Source organism: Coregonus clupeaformis, chromosome 34 (assembly GCF_020615455.1).
Source record: "Coregonus clupeaformis isolate EN_2021a chromosome 34, ASM2061545v1, whole genome shotgun sequence".
In the NCBI taxonomy this organism is placed as follows: domain Eukaryota; kingdom Metazoa; phylum Chordata; class Actinopteri; order Salmoniformes; family Salmonidae; genus Coregonus; species Coregonus clupeaformis.
The window spans coordinates 12066593-12081030 of record NC_059225.1 but is presented as its reverse complement, the minus strand read 5'-3'; the positions used below and the strand labels follow the sequence as shown (position 1 = coordinate 12081030).

At 46.9% G+C, this 14438-nt stretch overlaps 1 protein-coding gene across 1 annotated transcript in view; it reads right to left on the bottom strand.

Annotated features, from left to right (window-relative positions):
* Positions 1 to 1588: 1588 nt before the first annotated feature.
* LOC121549640 (mitogen-activated protein kinase kinase kinase 3) overlaps positions 1589 to 14438 on the bottom strand; it is a 138112-nt gene continuing 125262 nt past the window's right edge. The window contains exons 11-12 of the mRNA XM_045210430.1: positions 5211 to 5275; positions 1589 to 1901 (exon numbers count right to left, since the gene is read on the bottom strand). Of these exons, the coding sequence (XP_045066365.1) occupies positions 1702 to 1901; positions 5211 to 5275 (265 nt within the window). The 3' untranslated portion in view covers positions 1589 to 1701. The remainder of the gene's footprint in view (positions 1902 to 5210; positions 5276 to 14438) is intronic.

The following is a 14438-nucleotide window of genomic DNA, read 5'->3' as shown; positions in this document are numbered from 1 at the left end:
CAGCCCAGTACATCACTGGGGCCGAGCTCTCTGCCATCCAGGACCTCTATACCAGGCGGTGTCAAAGGAAGACCCTAAAAATGTTCGAAGACTCCAGCCACCCTAGTCATAGACTGTTCTCTCTGCTACCGCACGGCAAGTGGTACCTGAGCGCCAAGTCTAGGTCCAAAAGGATTCTTAACAGCTTCTACCCCCAAGCCATAAGACTCCTGAACAGCTAATCATGGCTACCCGGACTATTTGCATTGTCCCCCCCCACCCACTTTTACGCTGCTGCTACTCTGTTAATTATTTATGCATAGTCACTTTAACTCTACCTACATGTACATATTACCTCGACTAGCAGGTGCTCCCGCACATTGACTCTGTACCGGTACCCCCTGTATATAGCCTCTCTCTCTCTCTCTCTCTCTCTCTCTCTCTCTCTCTCTCTCTCTCTCTCTCTCTCTCTCTCTCTCCTCTCTCTCTCTCTCTCTCTCTCTCTCTCTCTCTCTCTCTCTCTCTCTCTCTCTCTCTCTCTCTCTCCTCTCTCTCTCTCTTCTCTCTCTCTCTCTCTCTCTCTCTCTCTGCTCTCTCTCTGCTCTCCCTGCTCTCCCTGCTCTCCCTGCTCTCCCTGCTCTCTCTCAATTCAGTTCAATAGACTTTATTGACATGTCAAGTAAAATTACTTACATTGTCAAAGATAGATATAACAAAAATGGTGGGACCACAGCAATAATAAGTAGTAGTGGAAATGGGATTACCATTAGCAGCAACTACAACAACAATATTAATGAGAATAACAATACATTAAAGCTAATAGTAGTTCACCAGTCTCAACATGACTGAGAAGACACATTACATGTTGTAAGCCAAAAGCAAAATCAGGAGGACACATATTGCCTGCCAAAATCTTGCACATTTTGACATATCCTAATAAATATTATTGTTATTTTTTTATAGTTTCAAATTCTTTGTACTGAATGATAATTTTGGGAAAGAAAGATTCTCTTAGGTCTGAGTATTTCTCTCTCTCTCTCTCTCTCTCTCTCTCTCTCTCTCTCTCTCTCTCTCTCTCTCTCTCTCTCTCTCTCTCTCTCTCTCTCTCTCTCTCTCTCTCTCTCTCGCTCTCTCTCTCGCTCTCTCGCTCTCTCCTTCCCCTCCCTGCTCTCTCCTTCCCCTCCCTGCTCTCTCTCTCTCTCCTTCCTCTCCCTGCGCTCTCTCTCGCTCTCGCTCCTCGCTCTCTCTCTCTCTCTCTCTCTCTCTCTCTCTGCGCTCTCTCTCTCTCTTCCCTCCCTGCTCTCTCTCTCTCCTTCCCCTCCCTGCTCTCTCTCTCTCCTTCCCCTACATTATATAAAGCATGCAGGTATTCTCTCTCTCTCTCTCTCTCTCTCTCCTTCCCCTACATTATATAAAGCATGCAGGTATTCTCTCTCTCTCTCTCTCTCCTTCCCCTCCCTGCTATCTCCTTCCCCTACATTATATAAAGCATGCAGGTATTCTCTCTCTCCCTCTCTCTCTCTTTCCCCTGTTGTTATCCAGCTCCCAGAGACATACATAGGAAATATAAATGAGTGGAGTAAAGGTTAGCCTGCTCATTTCTCTTCCCTATGGGAGTGGTTGGGTGCCTGGTGGAGTCTCCTTCCCTATGGGAGTGGTTGGGTGCCTGGTGGAGTCTCCTTCCCTATGGGAGTGGTTGGGTGCCTGGTGGAGTCTCCTTCCCTATGGGAGTGGTTGGGTGCCTGGTGGAGTCTCCTTCCCTATGGGAGTGGTTGGGTGCCTGGTGGAGTCTCCTATCAGTGTTATCAGTAGGGTGATAGTGCAGCATTGTTCAGGAGAAGCCCTCTTACCATCACTGTAGTCTTTACTACCATTGGACAAGTGGAACTGTCGGGGGAAAGTCCCTCCTTTACTGTTGCGCCCTGCAGGGGGACAAGAGACACACATAGTCAGTCAGTCAGGTAGAGGGGAGACAGGGGGAGGTAGAGGGGAGACCGGGGAGGTAGTAGGGAGGACAGGGGAGGTAGAGGGATACAGGGGGAGGGTAGAGGGAGACAGGGGGAGGTAGAGGGGAGACAGGGGAGGTAGGGGAGACAGGGGGAGGTAGAGGGGATACAGGGGAGGTAGAGGGAGACAGGGGGAGTGGAGGGGAGACAGGGGGAGGTAGAGGGGAAGACAGGGGGAGGTAGAGGGGAGACAGGGGAGGTAGAGGGGAGACAGGGGAGGTGGGAGGGGAGACAGGGTGAGGTAGAGGGGATACAGGGGAGGTAAGAGGGGAGAACAGGGGGAGGTAGAGGGAGACAGGGGGAGGTAGAGGGGAGACAGGGGGTAGAGGGGAGGAGGGGTAGAGGGGAGCAGGGGAGGTAGGGGGAGACAGGGGGAGGAGAGAGAGGGGAGGCAGGGGGAGGTAGAGGGAGACAGGGGAGGTAGAGGGGAGACAGGGGAGGTGAGGGGAGACGGGGGGAGGTAGAGGGGAGACAGGGGGAGTAGAGGGGGAGTGAGGGGAGACAGGGAGAGGTAGAGGAGACAGGGGGAGGTAGAGGGGAACAGGGGGAGGTAGAGGGGATACAGGGGGAGGTAGAGGGGATACAGGGGGAGGTAGAGGGGAGACAGGGAGAGGTAGAGGGGAGACAGGGGGAGGTAGAGGGGAGACAGGGGGAGGTAGAGGGGAGCAGGGGGGGTAGAGGGGATACAGGGGGAGGTAGAGGGATACAGGGAGAGGTAGAGGGGAGACAGGGGAGGAGAGGGAGACAGGGGGAGGTAGGGGGGAGACAGCAGGGGAGGTAGAGGGGAGACAGGGAGAGGTAGAGGGGAGACAGGGAGGTAGAGGGGAGACAGGGGGAGGTAGAGGGAGACAGGGAGGAGAGGGGGCAGGGAGGTAGAGGGGAGACAGGGGGAGGTAGAGGGGAGACAGGGGGAGGTAGAGGGGAGACAGGGGGAGGTAGAGGGGAGACAGGGGGAGGTAGAGGGGAGACAGGGGGAGGTAGAGGGGGAGACAGGGGAGGTAGAGGGGAGACAGGGAAGGTAGAGGGGAGACAGGGGGAGGTAGAGAGGGGAGACTGGGGAGGTAGAGGGGAGCGAGGTAGAGGGGAGACAGGGGGAGGTAGAGGGGAGACAGGGGAGGTAGAGGGGAGACAGGGAGGTAGAGGGGAGACAGGGGGAGGTAGAGGGGAGACAGGGGAGGTAGAGGGGAGACAGGGGGAGGTAGAGGGGAGACAGGGGGGAGGTAGAGGGGGAGACAGGGGGAGGTAGAGGGGAGACAGGGGGAGGTAGAGGGGAGACCGGGGGGAGGTAGAGGGGAGAGGGGGAGGTAGAGGGGAGACTGGGGGGAGGGGGAGGTAGAGGGGGAGACAGGGGGAGGTAGAGGGAGACAGGGGGAGGTAGAGGGGAGACAGGGGGAGTTAGAGGGGAGACAGGGGAGGTAGAGGGGAGACAGGGGGAGGTAGAGGGGAGCAGGGGGAGGTAGAGGGGAGACAGGGGGAGGTAGAGGGGAGACAGGGGGAGGTAGAGGGGAGACAGGGGGGGGTAGAGGGGAGACAGGGGGAGGTAGAGGGGGAGGTAGAGGGGAGACAGGGGGAGGTAGAGGGGAGACAGGGGGAGGTAGAGGGGAGACAGGGGGAGGTAGGGGAGACAGGGGGAGGTAGAGGGGAGACCGGGGAGGTAGAGGGGAGAGCAGGGGAGGTAGAGGGGAGCAGGGGGAGGTAGAGGGGAGACGGGGAGGTAGAGGAGAGACAGGGGGAGGTAGAGGGGAGACAGGGGGAGGTAGAGGGAGACAGGGGGAGGTAGAGGGAGACAGGGGTAGAGGGAGAGGGGAGAGGGGAGACAGGGGAGGTAGAGGGGAGACAGGGGGAGGTAGAGGGGAGACAGGGTGAGGTAGAGGGGAGACAGGGGGGAGGTGAGGGGAGCAGGGGAGGTAGAGGGGAGACAGGGTGAGGTAGAGGGGAGACAGGGGAGGTAGAGGGGAGACAGGGGGAGGTAGAGGGGAGACAGGGAGAGGTGAGGGGAGCAGGGGAAGGTAGGGGAGGTAGAAGGGGAGACAGGGGGAGGTAGAGGGGAGACGGGGAGGTAGAGGGGAGACAGGGCGAGGTAGAGGGGATACAGGGGGAGGTAGAGGGGAGACAGGGGGAGGTAGAGGGGATACAGGGGAGGTAGAGGGGAGACAGGGAGAGGTAGAGGGAGACAGGGGAGGTAGAGGGGAGACAGGGAAAGGTAGAGGGGAGGTAGAAGGGAGACAGGGGAGGTAGAGGGGAGACGGGGAGGTAGAGGGGAGACAGGGGCGAGGTAGAGGGGATACAGGGGGAGGTAGAGGGGATACAGGGGGAGGTAGAGGGGAGACAGGGGGGAGGTAGAGGGGAGAGCAGGGTGAGGTAGAGGGGAGGTAGAGGGGAGACAGGGGGAGGTAGAGGGGGAGGTAGAGGGGAGACAGGGGGAGGTAGAGGGGAGACAGGGGGTAGAGGGAGACAGGGAGGAGGGGGGGTAGAGGGGAGCGGGTGAGGGGAGACAGGGGAGGTAGAGGGGAGACAGGGGGAGGTAGAGGGGAGACAGGGGGGAGGTAGAGGGGAGACAGGGGGAGGTAGAGGGGAGACAGGGGGAGGTAGAGGGGAGACAGGGGGAGTAGAGGGGAGACGGGGAGGTAGAGGGGAGACAGGGGGAGGTAGAGGAGAGTGGGGGGGGGGCAGGGGGGAGGTAGAGGGGAGACGGGGGAGGTAGAGGGGAGCGGGGGAGGTAGAGGGGAGCGTGAGGGGAGACAGGGGGAGGTAGAGGGGAGACAGGGGGAGGTAGAGGGGAGCAGGGGGAGGTAGAGGGGGAGGTAGAGGGGAGACAGGGGAGGTAGAGGGGAGACAGGGGGAGGTAGAGGGGAGACAGGGAGGTAGAGGAGAGACAGGGGGAGGTAGAGGGGGAGGTAGAGGGGAGACAGGGGGGAGGTAGAGGGGAGACAGGGGGAGGTAGAGGGGAGACAGGGGGAGGTAGAGGAGAGACACGTAGACCTTGTTAGTTTGTAGTCCTAAAAAGTTAGAGTTAGCCATGTAGATTATCCTAAACCTGTGTTTCCCACAGACCTTATTTTTGGCGTTTATCCCCCCCAAGAAACATACTATTTCCCCCCAAAAAAACTATTTTCCAAAAATAACAGCACACATTGTTTCAGAGACATTTACAACATAAAACACAAAGCACTACAGTTAGAAAACATCAGTTTACACATTGAGCAGGCAGGAATGAACCCATACCTTTGTATCCTTCATAGATGAGATTCAGGTAGTTCTTGTCTTGGTTGTTCTGGGAGAAAGGAGGGCTGAGAAAGCGAGATAAATAAATGAGTTGGGGTGTTTTAGTGTGCAGTAAGTCCCTGTTCTCTATCCTGAGCCTAGCTCATGTACCTGTCTGGCCTGTATACACCCACAGCCCTGGACCACAGAACACTTCAACTGGACCACTAGAACACCTAACACTTCAAATGGACCACTAGAACACCTAACACTTCAACTGGACCACTAGAACACCTAACACTAGAATCCTAGAACACTGCAACTGGACCACTAGAACACCTAACACTAGAATACTAGAACACTACAACTGGACCACTAGAACACCTAACACTAGAATACTAGAACACTACAACTGGACCACTAGAACACCTAACAATAGAACACTACAACTGGACCACTAGAAAACCTAACACTAGAATACTAGAACACTACAACTGGACCACTAGAACACCTAACACTAGAATACTAGAACACTACAACTGGACCACTAGAACACCTAACACTAGAATACTAGAACACTACAACTGGACCACTAGAACACCTAACACTAGAATACTAGAACACTACAACTGGACCACTAGAACACCTAACACTAGAACACTACAACTGGACCACTAGAAAACCTAACACTAGAACACTACAACTGGACCACTAGAACACCTAACACTAGAATACTAGAACACTACAACTGGACCACTAGAACACCTAACACTAGAATACTAGAACACTACAACTGGACCACTAGAACACCTAACACTAGAACACTACAACACCTAACACTAGAATACTAGAACACTACAACTGGACCACTAGAACACCTAACACTAGAACACTACAACTGGACCACTAGAACACCTAACACTAGAACACTACAACTGGACCACTAGAACACCTAACACTAGAATACTAGAACACTACAACTGGACCACTAGAACACCTAACACTAGAAAACTACAACTGGACCACTAGAACACCTAACACTAGAACACTACAACTGGACCACTAGAACACCTAACACTAGAATACTACAACTGGACCACTAGAACACTAACACTAGAATACTAGAACACTACAACTGGACCACTAGAACACCTAACACTAGAATACTAGAACACTACAACTGGACCACTAGAACACCTAACACTAGAATACTAGAACACTACAACTGGACCACTAGAACACCTAACACTAGAACACTACAACTGGACCACTAGAACACCTAACACTAGAACACTACAACTGGACCACTAGAACACCTAACACTAGAACACTACAACTGGACAACTAGAACACCTAACACTAGAATACTAGAACACTACAACTGGACCACTAGAACACCTAACACTAGAATACTAAAACACTACAACTGGACAACTAGAACACCTAACACTAGAAAACTACAACTGGACCACTAGAACACTTAACACTAGAATACTACAACTGGACCACTAGAACACCTAACACTAGAATACTACAACTGGACCACTAGAACACCTAACACTAGAATACTAGAACACTTCAACTGGACCACTAGAACACCTAACACTAGAATACTACAACTGGACCACTAGAACACCTAACACTAGAATACTAGAACACTACAACTGGACCACTAGAACACCTAACACTAGAATACTACAACTGGACCACTAGAACACCTAACACTAGAATACTAGAACACTATAACTGGACCACTAGAACACCTAACACTAGAATACTACAACACTACAACTGGACCACTAGAACACCTAACACTAGAATACTAGAACACTACAACTGGACCACTAGAACACCTAACACTAGAATACTAGAACACTACAACTGGACCACTAGAAAGAACACCTAACACTAGAATACTAGAACACTACAACTGGACCACTAGAACACCTAACACTAGAATACTACAACTGGACCACTAGAACACCTAACACTAGAACACTACAACTGGACCACTAGAAAACCTAAACCTAGAATACTAGAACACTACAACTGGACCACTAGAACACCTAACACTAGAATACTAGAACACTACAACTGGACCACTAGAACACTACAACTGGACCACTAGAACACCTAACACTAGAATACTAGAACACTACAACTGGACCACTAGAACACCTAACACTAGAATACTAGAACACTACAACTGGACCACTAGAACACCTAACACTAGAACACTACAACTGGACAACTAGAACACCTAACACTAGAATACTAGAACACTACAACTGGACCACTAGAACACCTAACACTAGAATACTAGAACACTACAACTGGACCACTAGAACACTACAACTGGACCACTAGAACACCTAACACTAGAATACTAGAACACTACAACTGGACCACTAGAACACCTAACACTAGAATACTAGAACACTACAACTGGACCACTAGAACACCTAACACTAGAATACTAGAACACTACAACTGGACCACTAGAACACCTAACACTAGAATACTACAACTGGACCACTATAACACCTAACACTAGAATACTAGAACACTACAACTGGACCACTAGAACACCTAACACTAGAATACTAGAACACTACAACTGGACCACTAGAACACCTAACACTAGAATACTACAACTGGACCACTAGAACACCTAACACTAGAACACTACAACTGGACCACTAGAACACCTAACACTAGAATACTAGAACACTACAACTGGACCACTAGAACACCTAACACTAGAATACTAGAACACTACAACTGGACCACTAGAACACCTAACACTAGAACACTACAACTGGACAACTAGAACACCTAACACTAGAATACTAGAACACTACAACTGGACAACTAGAACACCTAACACTAGAATACTAGAACACTACAACTGGACCACTAGAACACCTAACACTAGAACACTACAACTGGACCACTAGAACACCTAACACTAGAACACTACAACTGGACCACTAGAACACCTAACACTAGAATACTACAACTGGACCACTAGAACACCTAACACTAGAACACTACAACTGGACCACTAGAACACCTAACACTAGAATACTAGAACACTACAACTGGACCACTAGAACACCTAACACTAGAACACTACAACTGGACAACTAGAACACCTAACACTAGAATACTAGAACACTACAACTGGACCACTAGAACACCTAACACTAGAATACTAGAACACTACAACTGGACCACTAGAACACCTAACACTAGAATACTACAACACTACAACTGGACCACTAGAAAACCTAACACTAGAATACTAGAACACTACAACTGGACCACTAGAACACCTAACACTAGAACACTACAACTGGACCACTAGAACACCTAACACTAGAATACTAGAACACTACAACTGGACCACTAGAACACCTAACACTAGAATACTAGAACACTACAACTGGACCACTAGAAAACCTAACACTAGAATACTACAACTGGACCACTAGAAAACCTAACACTAGAATACTAGAACACTACAACTGGACCACTAGAACACCTAACACTAGAACACTACAACTGGACCACTAGAACACCTAACACTAGAATACTAGAACACTACAACTGGACCACTAGAACACCTAACACTAGAATACTAGAACACTACAACTGGACCACTAGAACACCTAACACTAGAACACTACAACTGGACCACTAGAACACCTAACACTAGAATACTAGAACACTACAACTGGACCACTAGAACACCTAACACTAGAACACTACAACTGGACCACTAGAAAACCTAACACTAGAATACTAGAACACTACAACTGGACCAATAGAACACCTAACACTAGAATACTAGAACACTACAACTGGACCACTAGAACACCTAACACTAGAATACTAGAACACTACAACTGGACCACTAGAACACCTAACACTAGAATACTAGAACACTACAACTGGACCACTAGAACACCTAACACTAGAACACTACAACACCTAACACTAGAATACTAGAACACTACAACTGGACCACTAGAACACCTAACACTAGAACACTACAACTGGACCACTAGAACACCTAACACTAGAACACTACAACTGGACCACTAGAACACCTAACACTAGAATACTAGAACACTACAACTGGACCACTAGAACACCTAACACTAGAAAACTACAACTGGACCACTAGAACACCTAACACTAGAACACTACAACTGGACCACTAGAACACCTAACACTAGAATACTACAACTGGACCACTAGAACACCTAACACTAGAATACTAGAACACTACAACTGGACCACTAGAACACCTAACACTAGAATACTAGAACACTACAACTGGACCACTAGAACACCTAACACTAGAATACTAGAACACTACAACTGGACCACTAGAACACCTAACACTAGAACACTACAACTGGACCACTAGAACACCTAACACTAGAACACTACAACTGGACCACTAGAACACCTAACACTAGAACACTACAACACCTAACACTAGAATACTAGAACACTACAACTGGACCACTAGAACACCTAACACTAGAACACTACAACTGGACCACTAGAACACCTAACACTAGAACACTACAACTGGACCACTAGAACACCTAACACTAGAATACTAGAACACTACAACTGGACCACTAGAACACCTAACACTAGAAAACTACAACTGGACCACTAGAACACCCTAACACTAGAACACTACAACTGGACCACTAGAACACCTAACACTAGAATACTACAACTGGACCACTAGAACACCTAACACTAGAATACTAGAACACTACAACTGGACCACTAGAACACCTAACACTAGAATACTAGAACACTACAACTGGACCACTAGAACACCTAACACTAGAATACTAGAACACTACAACTGGACCACTAGAACACCTAACACTAGAACACTACAACTGGACCACTAGAACACCTAACACTAGAACACTACAACTGGACCACTAGAACACCTAACACTAGAACACTACAACTGGACAACTAGAACACCTAACACTAGAATACTAGAACACTACAACTGGACCACTAGAACACCTAACACTAGAATACTAAAACACTACAACTGGACAACTAGAACACCTAACACTAGAAAACTACAACTGGACCACTAGAACACCTAACACTAGAATACTACAACTGGACCACTAGAACACCTAACACTAGAATACCACAACTGGACCACTAGAACACCTAACACTAGAATACTAGGAACACTTCAACTGGACCACTAGAACACCTAACACTAGAATACTACAACTGGACCACTAGAACACCTAACACTAGAATACTAGAACACTACAACTGGACCACTAGAACACCTAACACTAGAATACTACAACTGGACCACTAGAACACCTAACAATAGAATACTAGAACACTATAACTGGACCACTAAAACACCTAACACTAGAATACTACAACACTACAACTGGACCACTAGAACACCTAACACTAGAATACTAGAACACTACAACTGGACCACTAGAACACCTAACACTAGAATACTAGAACACTACAACTGGACCACTAGAAAGAACACCTAACACTAGAATACTAGAACACTACAACTGGACCACTATAACAACTAACACTAGAATACTACAACTGGACCACTAGAACACCTAACACTAGAACACTACAACTGGACCACTAGAAAACCTAAACCTAGAATACTAGAACACTACAACTGGACCACTAGAACACCTAACACTAGAATACTAGAACACTACAACTGGACCACTAGAACACTACAACTGGACCACTAGAACACCTAACACTAGAATACTAGAACACTACAACTGGACCACTAGAACACCTAACACTAGAATACTAGAACACTACAACTGGACCACTAGAACACCTAACACTAGAACACTACAACTGGACAACTAGAACACCTAACACTAGAATACTAGAACACTACAACTGGACCACTAGAACACCTAACACTAGAATACTAGAACACTACAACTGGACCACTAGAACACTACAACTGGACCACTAGAACACCTAACACTAGAATACTAGAACACTACAACTGGACCACTAGAACACCTAACACTAGAATACTAGAACACTACAACTGGACCACTAGAACACCTAACACTAGAATACTAGAACACTACAACTGGACCACTAGAACACCTAACACTAGAATACTACAACTGGACCACTATAACACCTAACACTAGAATACTAGAACACTACAACTGGACCACTAGAACACCTAACACTAGAATACTAGAACACTACAACTGGACCACTAGAACACCTAACACTAGAATACTACAACTGGACCACTAGAACACCTAACACTAGAACACTACAACTGGACCACTAGAACACCTAACACTAGAATACTAGAACACTACAACTGGACCACTAGAACACCTAACACTAGAATACTAGAACACTACAACTGGACCACTAGAACACCTAACACTAGAACACTACAACTGGACAACTAGAACACCTAACACTAGAATACTAGAACACTACAACTGGACAACTAGAACACCTAACACTAGAATACTAGAACACTACAACTGGACCACTAGAACACCTAACACTAGAACACTACAACTGGACCACTAGAACACCTAACACTAGAACACTACAACTGGACCACTAGAACACCTAACACTAGAATACTACAACTGGACCACTAGAACACCTAACACTAGAACACTACAACTGGACCACTAGAACACCTAACACTAGAATACTAGAACACTACAACTGGACCACTAGAACACCTAACACTAGAACACTACAACTGGACAACTAGAACACCTAACACTAGAATACTAGAACACTACAACTGGACCACTAGAACACCTAACACTAGAATACTAGAACACTACAACTGGACCACTAGAACACCTAACACTAGAATACTAGAACACTACAACTGGACCACTAGAAAACCTAACACTAGAATACTAGAACACTACAACTGGACCACTAGAACACCTAACACTAGAACACTACAACTGGACCACTAGAACACCTAACACTAGAATACTAGAACACTACAACTGGACCACTAGAACACCTAACACTAGAATACTAGAACACTACAACTGGACCACTAGAAAACCTAACACTAGAATACTACAACTGGACCACTAGAAAACCTAACACTAGAATACTAGAACACTACAACTGGACCACTAGAACACCTAACACTAGAACACTACAACTGGACCACTAGAACACCTAACACTAGAATACTAGAACACTACAACTGGACCACTAGAACACCTAACACTAGAATACTAGAACACTACAACTGGACCACTAGAACACCTAACACTAGAACACTACAACTGGACCACTAGAACACCTAACACTAGAATACTAGAACACTACAACTGGACCACTAGAACACCTAACACTAGAACACTACAACTGGACCACTAGAAAACCTAACACTAGAATACTAGAACACTACAACTGGACCAATAGAACACCTAACACTAGAATACTAGAACACTACAACTGGACCACTAGAACACCTAACACTAGAATACTAGAACACTACAACTGGACCACTAGAACACCTAACACTAGAATACTAGAACACTACAACTGGACCACTAGAACACCTAACACTAGAACACTAGAACACTACAACTGGACCACTAGAACACCTAACACTAGAATACTAGAACACTACAACTGGACCACTAGAACACCTAACACTAGAACACTACAACTGGACCACTAGAACACCTAACACTAGAATACTAGAACACTACAACTGGACCACTAGAACACCTAACACTAAAACACTACAACTGGACCACTAGAACACCTAACACTAGAACACTACAACTGGACCACTAGAACACCTAACACTAGAATACTAGAACACTACAACTGGACCACTAGAACACCTAACACTAGAATACTAGAACACTACAACTGGACCACTAGAACACCTAACACCTAACACTAGAACACTACAACTGGACCACTAGAACACCTAACACTAGAATACTAGAACACTACAACTGGACCACTAGAACACCTAACACTAAAACACTACAACTGGACCACTAGAAAACCTAACACTAGAATACTAGAACACTACAACTGGACCACTAGAACACCTAACACTAGAATACTAGAACACTACAACTGGACCACTAGAACACCTAACACTAGAATACTAGAACACTACAACTGGACCACTAGAACACCTAACACTAGAACACTACAACTGGACCACTAGAACACCTAACACTAGAATACTAGAACACTACAACTGGACCACTAGAACACCTAACACTAGAACACTACAACTGGACCACTAGAACACCTAACACTAGAATACTACAACTGGACCACTAGAACACCTAACACTAGAATACTGGAACACTTCAACTGGACCACTAGAACACCTAACACTAGAACACTAGAACACTACAACTGGACCACTAGAACACCTAACACTAGAACACTACAACTGGACCACTAGAACACCTAACACTAGAACACTACAACTGGACCACTAGAACACCTAACACTAGAATACTAGAACACTACAACTGGACCACTAGAACACCTAACACTAGAATACTACAACTGGACCACTAGAACACCTAACACTAGAACACTACAACTGGACCACTAGAACACCTAACACTAGAACACTACAACTGGACCACTAGAACACCTAACACTAGAACACTACAACTGGACCACTAGAACACCTAACACTAGAATACTAGAACACTACAACTGGACCACTAGAACACCTAACACTAGAATACTAGAACACTACAACTGGACCACTAGAACACCTAACACTAGAATACTACAACTGGACCACTAGAACACCTAACACTAGAATACTAGAACACTACAACTGGACCACTAGAACACCTAACACTAGAATACTAGAACACTACAACTGGACCACTAGAACACCTAACACTAGAATACTAGAACACTACAACTGGACCACTAGAACACCTAACACTAGAATACTACAACTGGACCACTAGAACACCTAACACTAGAATACTAGAACACTTCAACTGGACCACTAGAACACCTAACACTAAAACACTACAACTGGACCACTAGAACACCTAACACTAGAACACTACAACTGGACCACTAGAACACCTAACACTAGAATACTAGAACACCACAACTGGACCACTAGAACACCTAACACTAGAATACTACAACTGGACCACTAGAACA